Source organism: Scaptodrosophila lebanonensis, unplaced genomic scaffold (genome assembly GCF_003285725.1).
Source record: "Scaptodrosophila lebanonensis strain 11010-0011.00,11010-0021.00 unplaced genomic scaffold, SlebRS2 tig00001415-arrow-pilon, whole genome shotgun sequence".
Lineage (NCBI taxonomy): Eukaryota > Metazoa > Arthropoda > Insecta > Diptera > Drosophilidae > Scaptodrosophila > Scaptodrosophila lebanonensis.
The window spans coordinates 6,600,119-6,618,109 of NW_022060742.1; the positions used below are offsets into that span (position 1 = coordinate 6,600,119).

Sequence of the window (17,991 nt, forward strand, 5' to 3'; positions counted from 1 at the left end):
GGAATTGGATGGTAATATGTTTCAAACAAAATCTATCTTATCGCCAAACATCCTTAATGAGTATTGCCTGTGAATTTTATAGTAAATTATAATATATAATATAATATATTAGCAGCATCTCCAACGCAAAAAACTATATACAAGTATATATGTATATTTATTTTTAATAAGCATTTTAAATAAATCGAGTTAGGCACTTAACAGAAGAAGCTTATTTCGTGTCAATCTTCTCACTAAATTAAGAGCACTCTTTAGTGTAGGGCACTAAACGAAATGGTGTGCTTGTGCATTTTCTGTGGCAGCATAATATATGTGTATATATATATACATATATATATATTTTTTTTTTTACCATCTTTCCTGCCTTGGCTTGCAGTGCATCTTGTTGTATTTGTTGTTGCTGTGGAAAATATTTTTATCTACTTACACGCTGTCTAGACGTACGCGTAATTGAAATGTATACACACACACACACTTACATATGTATATACATAGAGAAATTCTTGCACCCTCGCTAGTGTGGATGCTGTCTACTAAAGTTCTCAATATTGCTTTACTACAATGTTGTTGTTGTGGTTGTTGTTATGCTCTCTTCATTCCAATGCAGGCGCCGGCACCGTCTTCATGGTCGGTACGTGCCGCCAAAGAGCGTGCACACACACACACACACACCCCCAAAAAAAGGGGGCGCTAACGCTGCCGCCGCACAACAACCCCCAAATTTGGTTTTGCAAAACGCACTTTGCTTTTATTGCCCGGCTTAGAACATTTTCTGGCCTATTGTTGTTGTTGTTATAGCGCCGTTTTGCGCAAAAAAAAAAAAGAAATGTAAATACATACCAACATTTAGAATTCTGTTTGGGCGCAGCCCTTGCCCTATCCCCCTCCCCCTAGTTTATACGCACTTCGACAACACCCACAAAAGTTTTTCAAAGTTGAGCTTTTTCCGGCATCCATTGGATTTACGTCCATTGGATTTGCTTTCGTCCTGTCTGGTGCCATTGTGTGGAGGTGCTGTCCAATGCACATGCCAGCCTCAAGCTCCCCGTTCCCTCCCAAACGCCCAGCCAGTTGCAAGTTCCGCTGCCATTAGCCATGACAAAAGTAAAAGCAACAACAACATTCCAACATTTCAGTCTAGAATCGCATGGTCTGGCATTAGATGACAGTTCCCACAATGCAGTCTTGCACATTGCTTTCAGAGTAATGGCAACTTGAAATATAGGTGGTTAGTTAAATGTTATTTATGAACTTTTGGTCATATTGCAATTAGATATTGCTAGTGCAAGCAAACTGTTAGGGTTTCAGGAACTTCATTCAACCAATATGTAGTATCACATTTCTATAGTCGAAATTGGTTCAAACTTGTAATACTTTTATTATGAGTATGAGAAAGGAATCAGCAATAGGATCAAAAATATGTACCAATAAGAAATTTTGAATGGTTCTCTTAAAAATGTTTTTGAAATTGTTTCGAAATTAAGCTTTAACAAAAAATTGCCTGAAGCTTTTTCTAAATCACATTGGATTAATAATAATAATAGTTAAAAAAAGTAACTCCAACCATATACTATAAAAAAGATCAACGTCTTCAATATGTATCTGTTACCATAACACATTTCTCGACAATATTTTTTATCTACGGTTAGCATATGGGATCCACATACTTTTTCGAAGAGTTACGAGTAAATAAATTAAATCTTTCAATTTCGATCTAATCTAATCTTATCTGTCTTATTAACTAAGAAAGACTGTTCGTAAAACATCTCACAAACACTTAGCACAATTAAAGAAACAAAGTCTGTTCTTTCATACTCAAAATCAAAAAAAAAAAAAAAAAAAACTAATCGAAAAGTCTCCCTAAAATTGCACACAAATGTCAAAATTTGTAGAGATTCGTCAAGTTGTTAGACGTTTTCATTTTATTTAGATGTAATTAATGGTTTTCCACTCTCGGGCAGCCTAACATTAAGATAAGTTTATGTTGACAGTAGTTTTGAATATAAAACGTAGACTAGAGTTATATGAACAGATATGCAGGACAGATTAAGTGCCAAGAGCGTGTGGTACCAAAGGTCGTTAGCAATCCTATATAGCTTTAATAGCTGACAAAAATACTTTGAACTTGACCTATATGATTATTTTATATTTATGGGATAAAGCTTTGTAGGCTTTTGAGAATTTTTGTATATTCGGCTGGCCTTGTAAATTTTATGGGATACTAAAAGTCTAAACAAATTTTAATATTTTCTTTTGTTCGTTTCGATATAATTCTGGATATAAGGGAATCATCGCGGCACATGTGCTTGTATTGTTTATAGAGAAATTAAATATTTTTAACATTTACGCCTTTTGCTTCCAGAGACAGTGTAGCAATTCTTGGGAGTTTATTGTGAATTACTGATTGAAATTATGACTTTATTTATGTGAAGCCGATAAATACAAATGGGCTCGTAAAATTAATAAGCCATAATACTGTGGATTTTTGCTGTTGTCAATTTTTATTATTTTTTAATTTGCTGCCATTGTTCCTTATTTATTACCCACTGTGCGGAGCAAGCGACAGCTGTTGGTCAGAGAGCTGTTAGTCTGAACAGTCATTGTTGTTGTTGCGGCTGCTGTTTGTGGCAGTTTTTGCTGCTGTTGTGTTTGTTGTTCTGCTGCTCTTCACTTTACCGTTCGCTTCTGTTTGCCGCTTCTGCTGCTGCTGTTATGTACAAAAGTTTGACGTGTTGGGGCAAGCACTGAAGTCGTTACCACTATAGTCGGGCCTCGAAAACGAAACCATCTCAGAAATATTCCAATGTATGTAATCTGTAGACGAAGCTTGTGGAAAGTGGCAGGTTCTTCAAGTTCGTATATCTATATTCAATCTTAATATTGCTTGCTCCCCGGACACAACATATTCGAATTCTGGATCTGCAAATTAAGGAAAATCAACTTAGAATAGGCATCATCTTTGGATGGAATAAAACCCACCTAGGGCTAAACATTCAGTTTTCAGTTCATTAAAGTGCAGCCATTTATTTGAGTTTTTTCAAATTGTCATCTTTTTACACTTTATTTATAAACAGAGTCTGGTGTCGTCATTATACAAGCAATTCGGATCGTATTAAGTCAACCAAGTACCAATCTTTCATTCTTGACTAACCGTAGCCCATTGGCCAATAGTCTGCTCCTATTTCCTAGTTCCTTGCAGAACATAAAGATCAATCCTTATCTGGTTATATTTATTTGAATATAATTAATGTCGTTTCTGCCTATTTCATAGCTTCATCTCGACTACCATTTGTTTTTATACCCTGTACCCAAAGGGTGAAAGGGTATACTAGTTTTGTGCGAATGTATGTAACAGGCAGAAGGAAGCGTGGCAGACCCCACAAAGTATATATATTCTTGATCAGGGTGACAAGCCGAGTCGATATAGCCATGTCCGTCTGTCCGTCCGTCTGTCCGTCTGTATGAGCGCAAGGATCTCAGAAGGTACAAGAGCTAGAATTACCAAACTTGGTATCCAGGTTCCCCCAAGACCTAAGCAGGTCAAGTTTGTTTTTTTATTCCGATATACCCCCCCACTACTTTTTTGTAGGGTGGTACAGGGTATTTAAGAGTTGAGCCTGCTCGACTTTAGCATTCCTTTCTTGTTCCTTATTAAAAAAGTGACTGAGTTCGCTTCGAGAATTTGACGCATTCGTTCTCAGTTAGCACTCAGAAAATTCTTGTAGAAGATTTAATTGCGTGATAATAAATACCAAGCTAAACATTATTTGAGGAATTTTCCAGTCTTGTATTATTTTAAATTTTTCAAATGCTCATATAATTTATGATTATAAAGGGTAAATAATACTAAAATAATAATGAAAAGCAGTTTTAAACCATCGAAGTAATTATTATTGTTGCTGATTAGTTATTGCTGATGTTTCTGAAAGAACATGTTTTATTTGTGCTTCACATTTCCCTTCCAAGCTGTCTTTAACAATTGCCTTAATATTGTTTTTTTTTTTTATTTTTAAAAAAGATTAAATGATCCGATTATTGCCTACAAGTATTAACTGAAAGGAAAAGTTATTTAACTGTGGTTCTAAACATGATTGTGAATCTGGAATTATTGATATTCTTCGAAGTCCCACTGTACATACATATGGGCATAAGTTGTATGTAAAAACGTGCTTAAAATGAAATGAGAGTTCTGCTTCTTCTTCATCATCTTGCTGTTGTTGTATGTTTGTAGGCTTTGTCGCTTTGCTTTTTTGTTCTTAATTGGATTTGATTGGCTTTGGAGGGCGACTGGGCTCGCTTGGCGCCAACAAATCATAAACTAACACAAAAATTAAAGCAACAAAACATATTCAACATACATGCGAGCAAACTTGTGTGCAAACATACACACATCTGTACGCATGTATGTATGTGTGTACGAGTAGTAGAGCTGGGAGAATATCGGTGTTTGCCAAAATCCGAAGTTTTGAATAAATAATTGCAAAGTGATAAAAAAAACAAATTGTTATATTTAATTTCTAAAGAGAATATATTTTGAAGGAACAACATCGTATTCATTATATTTAGATTTAAGGAGCATCTGCGGTCAGAAATAAGTTGTCCTAGATATCGTTTGCATGTGTTTATGTCTTAGATCAACTTCAAAATAAAATTTGTAATACATAATATTAATTTATCAAAGAATCTGCCTTTCACAGTTTCCTTCATTTGCATTTGGTCTGAGAAATGTCCTTTCACATTCAACAGAATCACTGTTGAAAAGTAAACCATTGATATTTGTGACACATCGATATTGACATCGATGTTTAGTCCATCTCTAGTATGTAGTAAATATGTAGAAATAAAAGAATATTAGTACATATAGTTTGTTGTTTGGTTTGCCGCGCCTCCTCTTACAGTCGTTTTTGTTTCATTGTCTTGCTGCAAATCGTATTAGTTGTTGTTTTCTGCTGCCCGAAACCTGTCCGCCGCTCTTCCCCCCATTTCCCCAATTTGCTCTGCTCTGCTCTGCGCTTTTCTCAGCGCTTTCCTTTCATTTCATTTTTTGCCAACTATGTATGTCGACGCATTGTTATATTTTTGCTTTCCCAAAAAAAGATTAAAAGAAAAAAGCCGAACCGACAGTGCCCCAAAGCGCCATGCAACCACCACCATCACCACCCCCCGACTTTCCCACCTCCAGTTGCTGTTGTTGCTGCGCATCTGTCGCCCTGGTTGGCGGTTGTGGGGCGTTTGGCGTTGACACACAGTGCCAGGGAGAAAAAAAAAATCGGTAAACTACTGAACTGTAAAGGTTCAATGAACCTGCAACACACAGCCTACTGTTTGTTGCAGTTGTTGTTGAAGCCTACTATTTGTTGTTGTCTTTGCCTTGCCACGATGCCACACACTTGTGCTTTAGCGTTTTCAGTTTCCATACTTTTTTTCGCTTTTTATTTCTGCCTCCATCATATTTAATATGCAGCTCCGGCTCCGACTGCCACTCAGCCTACTGCTGACGTTGCAAGTTGCACGCGTTCCATATGTGCAATATGCTTCTATATATATACATATCTATATGTATATGCAGTAGGTATGTATCTGTACGTTGTATGTCCATATCAGACACTGGGCCCCCGCTGCGCCCTCCATAACGCATTTGCTAATTTAATCGTCGCAATTGTGTGCTTGTGTGTGCTCCTTTTTAAACACAGCAGAGGGCAATAAAACTGGACACATGCCATTATAGTAATGCATAAAAAAACAATACTGGGAAAAACGTAATAGAGCTACCCTACAGACTGAATCTTCAATTTCAACATAAGATGATTTGTCAGAATCTCTTTATAGAATCCAAAGCGTGTCAAAATTTCTTTCGCAGTTCGTGAGGTGCTTAGATGACCTCTCAGCGGTTCCATTCTTAGCACTTTTCCTGCTTCAAAATCTTGATAGTCTTCGTAACACCATTGCTTGATTTGAAATGAAATACTAAAATAAATAAACTGGTTTTTCATAAAAAAGAAATAATTCAATTAAATCAAATAATTTTTAATATTCATGGCGAAATAAATGTTCACTAATATAGATTAGTTACCAGCTTTTTAAATGGCCTCGACCTCCTTATAGCTCTTTCTCTTGATGGGGAAAAAAAATTTTCCGAAAAAGTAACAGCTATACGGAGCCAGGCGAATTTTGGGAATGATTGATAATTAAAATGAAATTTTTTGTCCAAAAGTCAGGCCTAAAAAAGAAAGAACACACCCAATTGCAATGCATCGTTGGTTTGGAAATTTTAACTTCATTTGCAATAATATCACTGAAGATTTTGGCTCATTCTGGACTGCATCTTTGGTACTTCTTGTCCATCGTCATTCAAGTCCTCCCGGAAATTCTTGAATCGCGTATTCTACTCGTCGATTCTGCCACGAGATAAATAATTATATTTATCCCTAGTCTTCTGAAAACGTTGATACGTTTTGCAAAAAGTTTTAAACAAAATTTTTGTACTATTAGCAGAAACACAGTATTACTTTCTGTGCGACGTCTATACATCCGATTGCTCTGAAATTAATGACGGAATGTCGATAAAAAAATGTGCCTAACTATACGAGATTTAAGATGTATTTTTAGTAGAGTGGCATTAGGCCATTCAATCAAAGGAGTGCTCTAAAATGTTCAAGTAAATCGAATAAATTTGCGTATCTTAGTTAACTTTCTCTAGTATGCCTTAAAACTTCAATTGGGAACAGATGTGAGGCCTTCAAGGAAGATGTCAATATTTTAGTTGTCGTTACTGTAGGTGCGTTTGTGTGAGGAGTGTGTGAGCTTGTGTGGCTGTGTCTGCCGCTCGTTAAAACAAATGTTGAAGCAATTTTTCCGCGGCTTAAAAAAAATACACATCTTATTGTAATTGTTGTTGTTGTAGTTACTTGCTTTTTATGCTTAAATAGCGGGCGCTTGCTGGTGCAGACCCCCACACCCTTTCGCCGAGTCACATTTAGAAAAGCAGCCTCCATGCTTTGCCCGTTGGGCAGTTGTTGGCAGAGTGCTCCACATTCTATTGAAGCTACCATTGTTGTTGTTGTTATTATTATTGTTGTTGGCATGTGCCCGTTCTCGTGTGCGAGTCGCAAGCAAAACTAACGACCCGAAGTCAGCGCAGTGGAACATAACAAAACAGTTAGCAAGTTTCGCCCATATAGGCTGCCAACCACCGACCAAAACCAACCACCAGACAGCAACAACCACAACAATAAAAGCAGCAACAACAAGAAAGAACAGCAGCATTAGCAACCCATCTGGTAGCACTTAAAAGTGTTTCTTCATTTCATGCTTTTACTCTGCCTGCTCAGTTCTATTTGGCATTGTACGCTGTGCTATTGGCCCACTGCGCGATTTGCCCGCCGAGCTTTTGTGCGGACTTTGAAAAATAAAAGAAGACCATGAGAGGAGATGAGGCGAGATGAGACGAGATGAGAGAAAAGGCGCCCAAATAGTAAGCATGCGTTCCACTTGCTGTTTCTTGTTAGTGGACGCTTTTGTTGCAGCAACAGAGGCAGCAGCAGCTGCTGTCGCCGTCACATGCCACATGCCACAAGAAGGTGGCTGCTGCAATGCTCGAGCAACGAGACTGATGAAAAGGAATGAGGAATAAAAAAATATGAGAAACCCTTCCTCAAATGCAAGAACACAAGGGCAACGGCTTTCGGTGCGCGAACTCTAGAAACGCACGTTGAATTTCAATTCGTCGACTTCCTCTCATCTCGCTCCCTCTTTAAGCTCTCTTCGTATTAGCTACACTCAAAAAAATGATTATTAAATGTGTGTGATAGTTTAGATTTAACTTTTGAACAAACTGTTTAAAATTATTTGTCTTTACTCTTTCGTCGAATATTTTTAATGAATGTAGCTTTAAGAATATCAGTGACAATGAAATTAGTTTTGCAAGCATTTTCTTTGTTGAAATAAGAAATTTATAGTTAAAAGTAATAAAGAAGAAATATATATATTAAAACAAAGAATTAATATTGTTAAATAATCTTAGAATAATAAAAATTCAATGCCCATTTTAGTTAAACTAATAGTTATTTGCTTCAAACAAAGATCTGTATGTTCCTATTGGTACCAACAGATTAGTTGGAAGGCTGTAGTGTCCATTCAGTTCTTGTATATAACGTCATATAACGTTTACATAAATTGTATAGATGTCCATAAAGAGAACATCAAATATAAATTAAATGTTAGGTAAATATATAAAACCAAACCAAAATGATTAGTTGAACTAATTTTCATTTGAATAAATATTTCTTTTTAATAAATATTTATAATAAGTCAATATATTATAGGGATTAGTGGGCTTATAGCACTCAGTATGAACTAGTTTGTGCAAACTAAACCCAAATCTATTTTTAATGTGATTTTTTGATAAATATTTATATTTAGTATTAGGTACATACATTGTTCCATAATGGAATTTTTTCTTAGTGTATTTCTCGGCGTGCAACGCCTTTTGCCTTTGTCTGCCTTGTCGCTCTTGCTGCTATTGTTGTTCACGTTATTGTTGTTGTTGCTTCAGTCAGTCAGTCAGCCAGTCAGCCAGCCAGCCAGCTGTCTGCACAGTTTGGGCAAGTTTTGGAGGCAACTCTGCCACTCTGGCGCTGTGTGTATCCTGTCGTCGTCCTCATCATCGTTTTCGTCGCCGACATTTTGCTTACCTGTGCACTTTGCGTGCCGCTCTCTGTTTGTCAGTCCAGCTGTCTGTTGTCGTCTGTCTGTATCTGTAACTCAAAGAATGTGTGTTGTGTGCTGCGTGTGTGTGTGTGTGTGTCTGTAGTTGTATCTGTATTTCCAACTCAGTGAACTTTGTGTGCTCTTCATTTGCTGTTTCGACTGCTTATATCTTGCCTACCTGCTGTCCTACCTGTCCGCCTGACCCTCGGCTCTCCGCTCTCCCACTTCATCTGCCTTTTCCCTGAGCTGTGTGTATTCTAATAAGATTTGCCTGTTGTCTGTTTGGCGGCAAGTCGAAATCGAAATGCTGCCGGCTCCTCGTTGTCCTGCCCGAAAATGCTTGAAATCGCTTTATCTTTTACTAACAACTGCTTCAAGAGGGCTTTGGCTTTGATGCACGACTCTGCTCTGCCACGAATGTGGAATGTCTCTCCTGAAGTGATTTATCGAAACTGCTGACTGAGTGTGTTGCACTTTGCTGGGATATACAAGTAGATTGCAGCGACTCTTGGATTCTTGTGACTTTGTTGGAGTGCGGCCAATATTTTATAGGGATTACTGGGCTTATAGCACTCAGTTTGAACTAGTTTGTGCAAACCAAACCCAAATCTGTGGTTTTAATGTGATTGTTTGCTATCTAGATATACCTTAAACACAAAATTTAGTTTTTACACGGTTTTGATTTAACACGGTTTGAAAATAAATAAATTTATATATGGTTACACGACTATATTCCACATGAATGTCTTTTTACAGGGTTTCTTCTTACAAGACTTTTTTTTAGGAACTAATGTACCGTGTGAAAACAGAATTAGGTGTATAATAAATCTAATAGCCAAATATTATTTTTAATAATGTATGATCCCGGTTACTGTAGCATCTCAAAAGGTTTTAGTGTCTTCATTTACTTTCTATGCAGCTATATATAAAGTATATTAAATATACTTATTGTGGTCTATTCATCAGCCTGTCTGTATGATTTCGGTTCTGTAAAATCTTGGAATTTCAAAAATCTAGCTCTCTTTATTCACTTTACACATACTTTTAAAATATATAAAACATTCTCATCATCAGCATTTATATATAATCTCGAAATTGTGAAAATCTAGCTCTCTTCTTTAACTTTTTCTGCAGATACGATAATGCTTCTAATTCGCCTGCTCTACAATTGCCTCTATATTCCTTATACTACTGGAAGCTTCCCCAACATTCAAAAGTTTTGCTAGAGTTTGATATTATTTACCTAGAGAGAGTTCCTACAAAGTCTTCAATTTTCCCTATTTAAACAAAGTAAACCAGTTTAGAAATGCTTGCAACGGAGGATCTTGAATGTAGATTATTAAAAATGTGCTACGATTGATTCTAATACGTAAATCAATATTAATATCTGTTGAATATCTTCCTTCTTTTGGTAGAAATGCAAAGTAAATTTAATAAATTGAAATTCCTAACAGAATGAACTCTTCATGTACTACCCCGAAGCTATTGAATACTTTTTGAAGCCAATTTCCTTAAATATGATTCAATATATTTCCGTTTGCACATCAGAGTCTGCCCCAAGGACCAAAGTTGTCCAATGCAAGAGTTCGGAAAACCGCGGCACATGTGTCTGCAAAGCTGGCTTAGCCGGAGGGCTGCAGCCATTAGTTACAGGCTTTTCCTAAAATCACACACACACACACACACACACACACACACATGCGTGTGTACATATACTTACTTATATGACTGTATTTGAAACGTTTCGAAACATTATGTGGTATTGTGTTATGTTTTCGCCTTTTCTCCTTTCCACAATTCACAGTCATTTTCATCGACAACCACTTCAATTGCAATGCGCCGCTCGGGGCAAAGCCATTACAGGGACTTGCCGCCTCCATCCAACACCACCCCCTATTCGCTAGAAGAAGAAGAAGCAGAAAATGAAGAGTATTCCTGTTATACAGTTTTGTCTTTGGAACAATTCGTTTCATTTCCCTTTGTTTGCAGTCAAGTGGTCGGGCCATTTCCTTCATCTTCATGCAGTCTCCGCTGCAGCTTCATCATCATCTCTCGTCTCCCTTTCTCAGTCTTTTGTCTCTTTTCTAGAAGCCGGCGGCGACACCGCAACGTTGTTGTTTTTTGATGACGACAAGTGGCCGTTGTGATTGCTTCTGTTGTTGTTTTTGTTTTTGTGGCTGCCGTGCCTACTCGCCCATCCTTGCCCTCCTCCCCCCCGCCCTCTGCAGAAAAGTCTGTCGGACGTGTTATGGTTGCATGCGCATTGCATTTTCAGTTAATTTTCATAAAATTGAAAACATTTTGCTGAATGACACTCCAAGTGGCTGTCTGCCACCGTCTATCTGTCCGTCTGTCGATCCGTCCGTCCGTCTGTCTGTGTGTTTGTCTCTCTGTCTGTCTGTTTGTTTGCTTAATTGTATGTGTATGTGCTTGTATGTTATTTATGCGTTGTGTGCCGTTGTGCGGTTTGTAAAATTTATCACACGACATAAATTCGCATGTGAAACACTCTACATATGTATCTACATACTGCATACGTATGTACATTTGTATGTAATAAGTGTGTGTGTGTGTGTATGTGTAAGTGTATGTGTAAAAATGTCAAAAGCCTGGCTGTCGCAAAAATTGAAAAATGACTTCAAGTTGCAGAAATGGAGTGACAAGTGCCATTGAAATGGCAGCAATAGATATGATGCCAGACAGTTGTTCCAAATGCGAAGATACTTAGCTTAGATCAGATTGTTAAGAAGTTACAGTATTTCAGTATTTCAACGAAAACCAAAATATAAACGAAAATAGTGTAGCGAAATCTAGAGTTGCTAAAAATTGCCAAATAATGTAAATCGAAGTCGAAGGACGTCGCCGGTGCAGAAATATATTTAAAGCTTGAACAAAAAAAACAGAAATTTGTTTACACAGTTTAAATAAATGTAGTTTTAGTTTTGAAAGCGCAAATACACTGCTCGTCTCTTGAATAAGAACATCCAATAATTTGCTTTTTACTGTGTTTGAATCCAAAATACTGGGAATCTTAAATTGTTTTTAAAACAATTCCAATTACTATTAGAACATAGCTTCTTCCTGCTTCGTACACTTTTCTAAAAAACAATATTAAGGACTGGGGAATATGGAGGCCACTGAAGCAAATTCCCTTCTCCGGTTTGAATCCACGTCTTCACAACGCTATCCCTTTTGTATTGAGGCATTTTCGTGTTGGAAACGCCACTTCAGGGACCCAAAAATATCTTTCAATTTAAGGAATGCCTTTTCTAGAACTTTTTTGTAAGCCATTGGGCAATTCTTATCCTGTAAATATTTGAAAGCTTTTAACAAAGTTTATACAGCAAAGTTCAAATAAGTATATATTTTTTCTGAAAGATATAAAACTTTAAAACTTGAAATAATGCAAATAAATTAGAGTTGATATGACGTTGACAATACTTTTGTTGCTTCAATTTAACATTTAGCAATTTTTTCACAGACTTAGTTGGTAATTATTGATTAATCATTAATTTTGATTTTGGATACTAATTTCGATCATTTTCAAACGTTGTTTGGGAGCTCGTGTTGTGTATGATTATATGTATGTACCTATTATTGTTTATCTATAGATGTAATAATTTGTTTTGGTAGATATTTTGTGAAGGTCGACCCATTTTTTTCTTCTAAAATGTCACTCAATTCCACAGTAGGACAGATAACACTTTGATTTAGAAATCGCTTAGAGTGTCAATTATGTGAAGGCAAGTTAATTGTTTATTTGTAATGAATAAATAAATAAATATATTCTGATAGACGGCTTTCCGAAGGTTGCCCCACTTTTAGTTTTTTTTTTGAAAGAAACTCGCTCGGTAGCTCTAAAGATTTCTGTGATTTTGATTTTAAAATCACCAAGAACGCCATTTTTGTGAATGCAAATATATATAATATTTGATTTATATTTTGTGTGTAGCATGATTAAAATATTGTTTGGGAAACAAAGTGGGCTTTTTCGATATCAACTGCTTAGTTGTCATTCCAAATCGACAAGACTTGATAAATAGATACAAATCAATAATAACATTTTAATTGCTATTGTTGTTCTGAACTTGAAACGGCAAGACACTCTGACAAAATATAAATTAATTTTTAGCTATTTGCACTTGGCACATACTTGAAGTAGAAAGAAAGAGGTTCAATTCTGACGCTTGTTTAACTAAGAAATTCCTTAATTGCAGTTATTAATAATTAAAAGTGAAAATAACAAATAATGCGAGAAGCTAAGTAAAGAAATGACACACAAAAAGTGAATTTAGCAAAAGGAAAAAAAAAGTGAAGTGCCAACAAAACACGCAACTGTGTAAACTGCAAAAGCAGGCCGCGCCTCCCCTCTTATCTAGACACACCAGCAAGTGTGTGTTAGTGTATGTGTGTGTATGTGTCTGCAGCTAATTAAACAATTAAGCAAACAAACAAGCAACAACAATCATAGATGAGACCGATGACAAGCCAACCACGCAGCAGAGAAGCAACAACGACGTCGTCCTCCTCTCATTCCTGTCCAATTAGTGTAAACGCAACATGAGAATTGCGTGCCAGCAACAACAAGTCGCACGCGTTCGCAACATTACAACAACAAACATCGTCACCACAAGGCACTAGACGGGGAAGACAGCAAGATGTCGCTGCGCAGCAACAAGTTGCAAAGCCAACAGTCGACGGCCAGCAACAACAGCAACAGCAGTGCAGGCAGCAACAGCAATAGCGGCCATGGACCGCCTCCACACTCACCGCAGCTGCAACATTTGAGCGCCACAGCACCGCCGCCGCTGGTATATCAGCAGCAACAGCAACAACTGCTCGCTCAGCTGCAGCAGCAGCACAAATTTCAGGCGCAACAATTGCAGCTGGCCACCTCGCCCCCTGGCCAAAAGTACGGCACCAACAACGGCAACGGCAACAGCAACAGCAGCAGCACCAACGCCCACAATAGCCGCAACAATTTGGCCACCCTTGTGGCAGCCATTAACGGTGAGCAGCAATCGCATGGCGGCTATCAATTATCGCCGGCCGCCGCCTCGCGTGTTGCTCACGCGCCCATTTCCCCGATAGCCGGTGCCACCGGACTGGGTCCACCCTCGTACAGTGCGGCAACAGCACAGCCCATGTTTGCCTATTACAGCCAACAGCAACATCACGCACACCACCAGCAGCAGCAGCAGCAGCAGCAGCAACAACAGCAGCAACATCAACAGCAGCAGCAGCAGCAGCAACAACAACAGTTGCAACTGCAATCGTTTCATCACACACAGGCTCTACCACCGCCGGATCTCACCGATGGTACGGATCTGCAGTCCGATACGTCCAGTGCCGCCGCCGCAGCAGCTGCTGCCGCCGCCGCCGAATTGGAGCAGCAACTGTGCGTGGTGGCCAAAATGCAAAAATCGGTGACAATCACAGTGACGCCACAACGCAGCAATTCCATGGATTTTCTTAATTTTGAGGAGAAGCGCCAGTTGATTGCCTCCTCCCTGTCGCTATCGGACATCCTGCATAGCAAGGAGGCAGCTGCCAATGCAAATGGTAAGTTCGTTGAGCCTCCAGACTCGTCTGGGGGTGTTCAGCTCTGCACTTCAATTAAAACTTGCCACTCAACTCAATCGTAGTCGCAGTAGCAGTGGCGGTCGCATTATGCATAGCAATTCGGCAGGAGTAAAAAATTCCACTTCCATTTCGCTTGCAATTGGTTTTGATGGTCGCGACACAATGGCACGGATTTTAACTTGGGTTTGACAAAAAGTTCAAAAGATTTAATTTAATTTCAAAAGATTTGCTTCGCGATGTGAAATCGAAAATTGTGCGTGATTAGACAATGATTATATTCCTCAAGTATGTAGAACAATTTCCAAAAAGTGGCCTGTTCCTCTTCTGAAATTTATTTCATTTATTTGCTTAGAAATTTTATTGATGTTTCCTTTTTATACCCTGTACCCAAAGGGTACAAGGGTATATTAGTTTAGTGCGAGTGCACAGCATGACAAGCCGAGTCGATATAGCCATGTCCGTCTGTCCGTCTGTCTGTCTGTATGAACGCAAGGATCTCCGAAAGTATAAGAGCTAGAATAACCAAACTTGGTATACAGATTCTCCTGAGACCGAGAAAGGACGAGTTTGTTCATTTTTTCTGATCCACCCCCCCACTCCCCCCCTATTAACGATTTTCTATAACTCCCGTAATTCTTGGAATTTTGAATTAAAATTTGGTAGTCACATTAGGTTAGTAATTATATAACCGTATACCAAGTCTCATTATGATAGAATGATCGGAAAGAAAGTTATAGCCATATAACCAGGCTCAATGCACACATACATACATATGTACAAGTACACAAACACGCATAGACACGATTCTGATGTAATTGTAAATGTATGTATGCATGCATGGAATATTTTATATTTAATTAGTTAATATTTAGTTAATTAATTAAATTAATTTAGTTAATTAATTTAATTAAATTAATTAATTAATTTAATTACTTTTTTGTGGGGTGGTACAGGGTATTTAAGAGTTGAGCCTGCTCGACTTTAGCATTCCTTTCTTGTTTTATTTCAAAAGTTAGGATGAGCAGCAATTAAAAACAATGTCTGTCTCCCAAAAAAAAGTAAAAACTTTACAATTTCGTTTTAGAATTAATTTAAATAAATTAGGCAAAATATATATATACAAAAAAGTAATCTGTCTAGGAAATTTGGGTATTCCAGCTCTTGTACTTGCTGAGATCCTTGCGATCATACAGACGGACAGACTGACCGACATGGCTATATCGGCTCCTTTGGTTATTCTAGCTCTTGTCTCAGCAAGTAGATTCTTGCGATCATACAGACGGACGGACATGGCTATATCGACTCGTCTTGTCATACGAGATCAAATAGCCTATTTTGTTGCGTAGTGTAGTATTTTCTGCGTCCCATAGTACATAAACAAGACCTTTTAAAAATAAGAACCCAGAAGTGATATTTTATATATAATCGCCTTCCGTCTTAATACCACGTACTGAAGCACTCCAATCAACTCATAGCGCTTTCCTTTCATGGGAAAATTCAATTTTCCGAAAAGAGCATAATTTCTCGCTAAAATTCAGCTTTTTATTAAAAAATCAGTCACTATTATCGACCGATGAGACCGATTTTTGGTTATCAGTTCGGCTTCTCGATAGCTCAGAGACATACATATGTATGTTTTAAAGCAGTTGAATAGGTCGTTATATGCTAAACATATAAGTAATGGTCTACAAAATCTCTTAAACGAAATACTTAGTATTAGTTAGCCTCATTAAACACTTATTTCTTATATGCAAGTTTTTCCAAAATTTCTGATTAAAAAGACTTTGGATTGAAGATTGAATTTTGTTCAATTGTTACAATTGTGGAAAACATTTTATATTGTTATTGAAATTTCTCTTTCAAAAATTGATTTATGTATGCATATTTATTCGGCGAAGTAAAATTGATGTTTTATTTATTGAAATGTTTCGTACGCCCCATTGTGCCTTCGGTTTTGTTCTATCTGCCAATGTCCCAATGTCCGGTCAATTCTTTTTATGGACATCCATTTGAATGCAAATGCCACGCAGCCCGGCTCGATGGCCTGCCAGACATTTCACTTTTTGTGCTGTTGCTGTTGTTATTGTTGTAGTTATTGTGTAGTTATTTTTTGTTTGTTTGTCATTTGTTTGTTATTTTTTCCCCCATTCTTTGCAACATTTTGAAGCGCAGAAGGTAGAACGGAAATGTTTTTGTTTGCCTCTCTGGCTCCAGCGATGGCCAATCTGCCTAAAAATGGTTCATTGCACGTGAATGTGGTCGTTGTCCGTGCCCCCAGAGAGGGGCTTGGCCTGTGTGCATGGGCTGAGTTGCAGGGTTGTCACACTTTTATCTTCTGGCCACAGCAAACAATGTGCTTTGTGTGCAACACGCATTCAAGGAGTGTAGGTGTGGTGTGTGGTGCGTGTGCGGCTCTGTTGTGCACTACAGGTGTGGCTTTTTTGGTTCGAATTGCATTGGCCATGCATCATTGTTATTTACGTAATATGTTGAATTGGCTGAACGTGGCACAGATTTTGGATTTATGAGACATAAATGAGTAATGGAGGATGATATTAAAGAAACGTCACATTCCCGGCTCTATTAACAGAAATATGCCTAAATGTGCCTAAGCTTCAGCCAGTGTTATAGAGAAGACCTGACCTGATCAGTCGTTTCCAGGATTTCTCTTTTAATTTAGCCAAACACATTTTCCGCTTGCGATTACGTGCCTTTTAGTTTGTATCGTATTCGATCGATAATGTCCATTAGAGCTGTTTTCCATAAATTCGTGGACTGCGGTTTTTTTATTTTTGGCAAATTGCAAATGCGAAGCCAAGATGGTTGAAAAGCTTTTTCCACAATTCAATTACTCCATTACAATTTCAAGTAAGAGCTGTGCTATTAAAATATTTGAACTTCACGGAACAGTTGGACGTAACTATTCCCTCTTGCAAATTATGCGGATTGACAGTAAAGTAAGGATGCTTATATGTTTGCATGTATGAACGTTTTCCTCTAGAAAACTATAAGATTATGAAATACTACGCTTTGTCTAATCATTTTAGTTATCATATTTGATTTAAATTATCCATAGGCAGTAACTTAAAAATCATCCTTTAAGTAAATTGGGAGAAAAAACAAACATCAAACACCCAAACAGAAAACTGAAGATTTGGAAGAATACTCTATGGAGTATTTCTTGCTATGAACAAATTCTTTGTAATTTTCAAACACTTGTACTTCTTCTGGAGTAAAAATTAACAGTAATAGATAGTATTTTTGCTTTATCTTTTATTGCACATTGGTTTTTGTGAAACTTGAGCTGCAGAGAGATAATTTACCATTGACTAGTCTCACAGAGGCATATCATATCTTTTTTATTGCTTATTACTTTGTTTACCCACAAAAGGTTTACTCTACAAATGCAATTGAATTGTGCATTTATTACTCATTTCTCTATGCTGGACGAACCTTTGAATCCGCAAGTCGAGAACCTTCACCAACATTCCTACACTTGGCTTTACTTGACTCATGCTAGAACTACGTCATCAATCAAGACGATGTTTTTAGAAAGGGGTTTCTTCACTGCCCCCCTGTACATCTCTGATGTCTATGTCTATTAAATGTTAGAGAATACCACAAACCGCAATAATCACGACACGCAATAAAAAACAGCTTAGACAGGGTGTCTGCTTTTAGTCATTAACGACTTTTGGC

General features: G+C 37.7%; 1 protein-coding gene across 5 annotated transcripts in view; it reads left to right on the forward strand.

Moving 5' to 3' along the window:
- LOC115632971 (phosphatase and actin regulator 2) overlaps nucleotides 1-17,991 on the forward strand; it is a 188,274-nt gene that overhangs the window by 52,700 nt on the left and 117,583 nt on the right. For 3 of the 5 annotated variants that reach the window (XM_030530274.1, XM_030530272.1, XM_030530273.1), the window contains exon 2: nucleotides 12,927-14,271. The exons of the other annotated variants lie outside the window; for them this stretch is intronic. In XM_030530274.1, coding sequence (XP_030386134.1) covers nucleotides 13,368-14,271 — 904 coding nt within the window. In that variant the 5' untranslated portion in view covers nucleotides 12,927-13,367. The remainder of the gene's footprint in view (nucleotides 1-12,926; nucleotides 14,272-17,991) is intronic. 5 annotated transcript variants of the gene reach the window in all.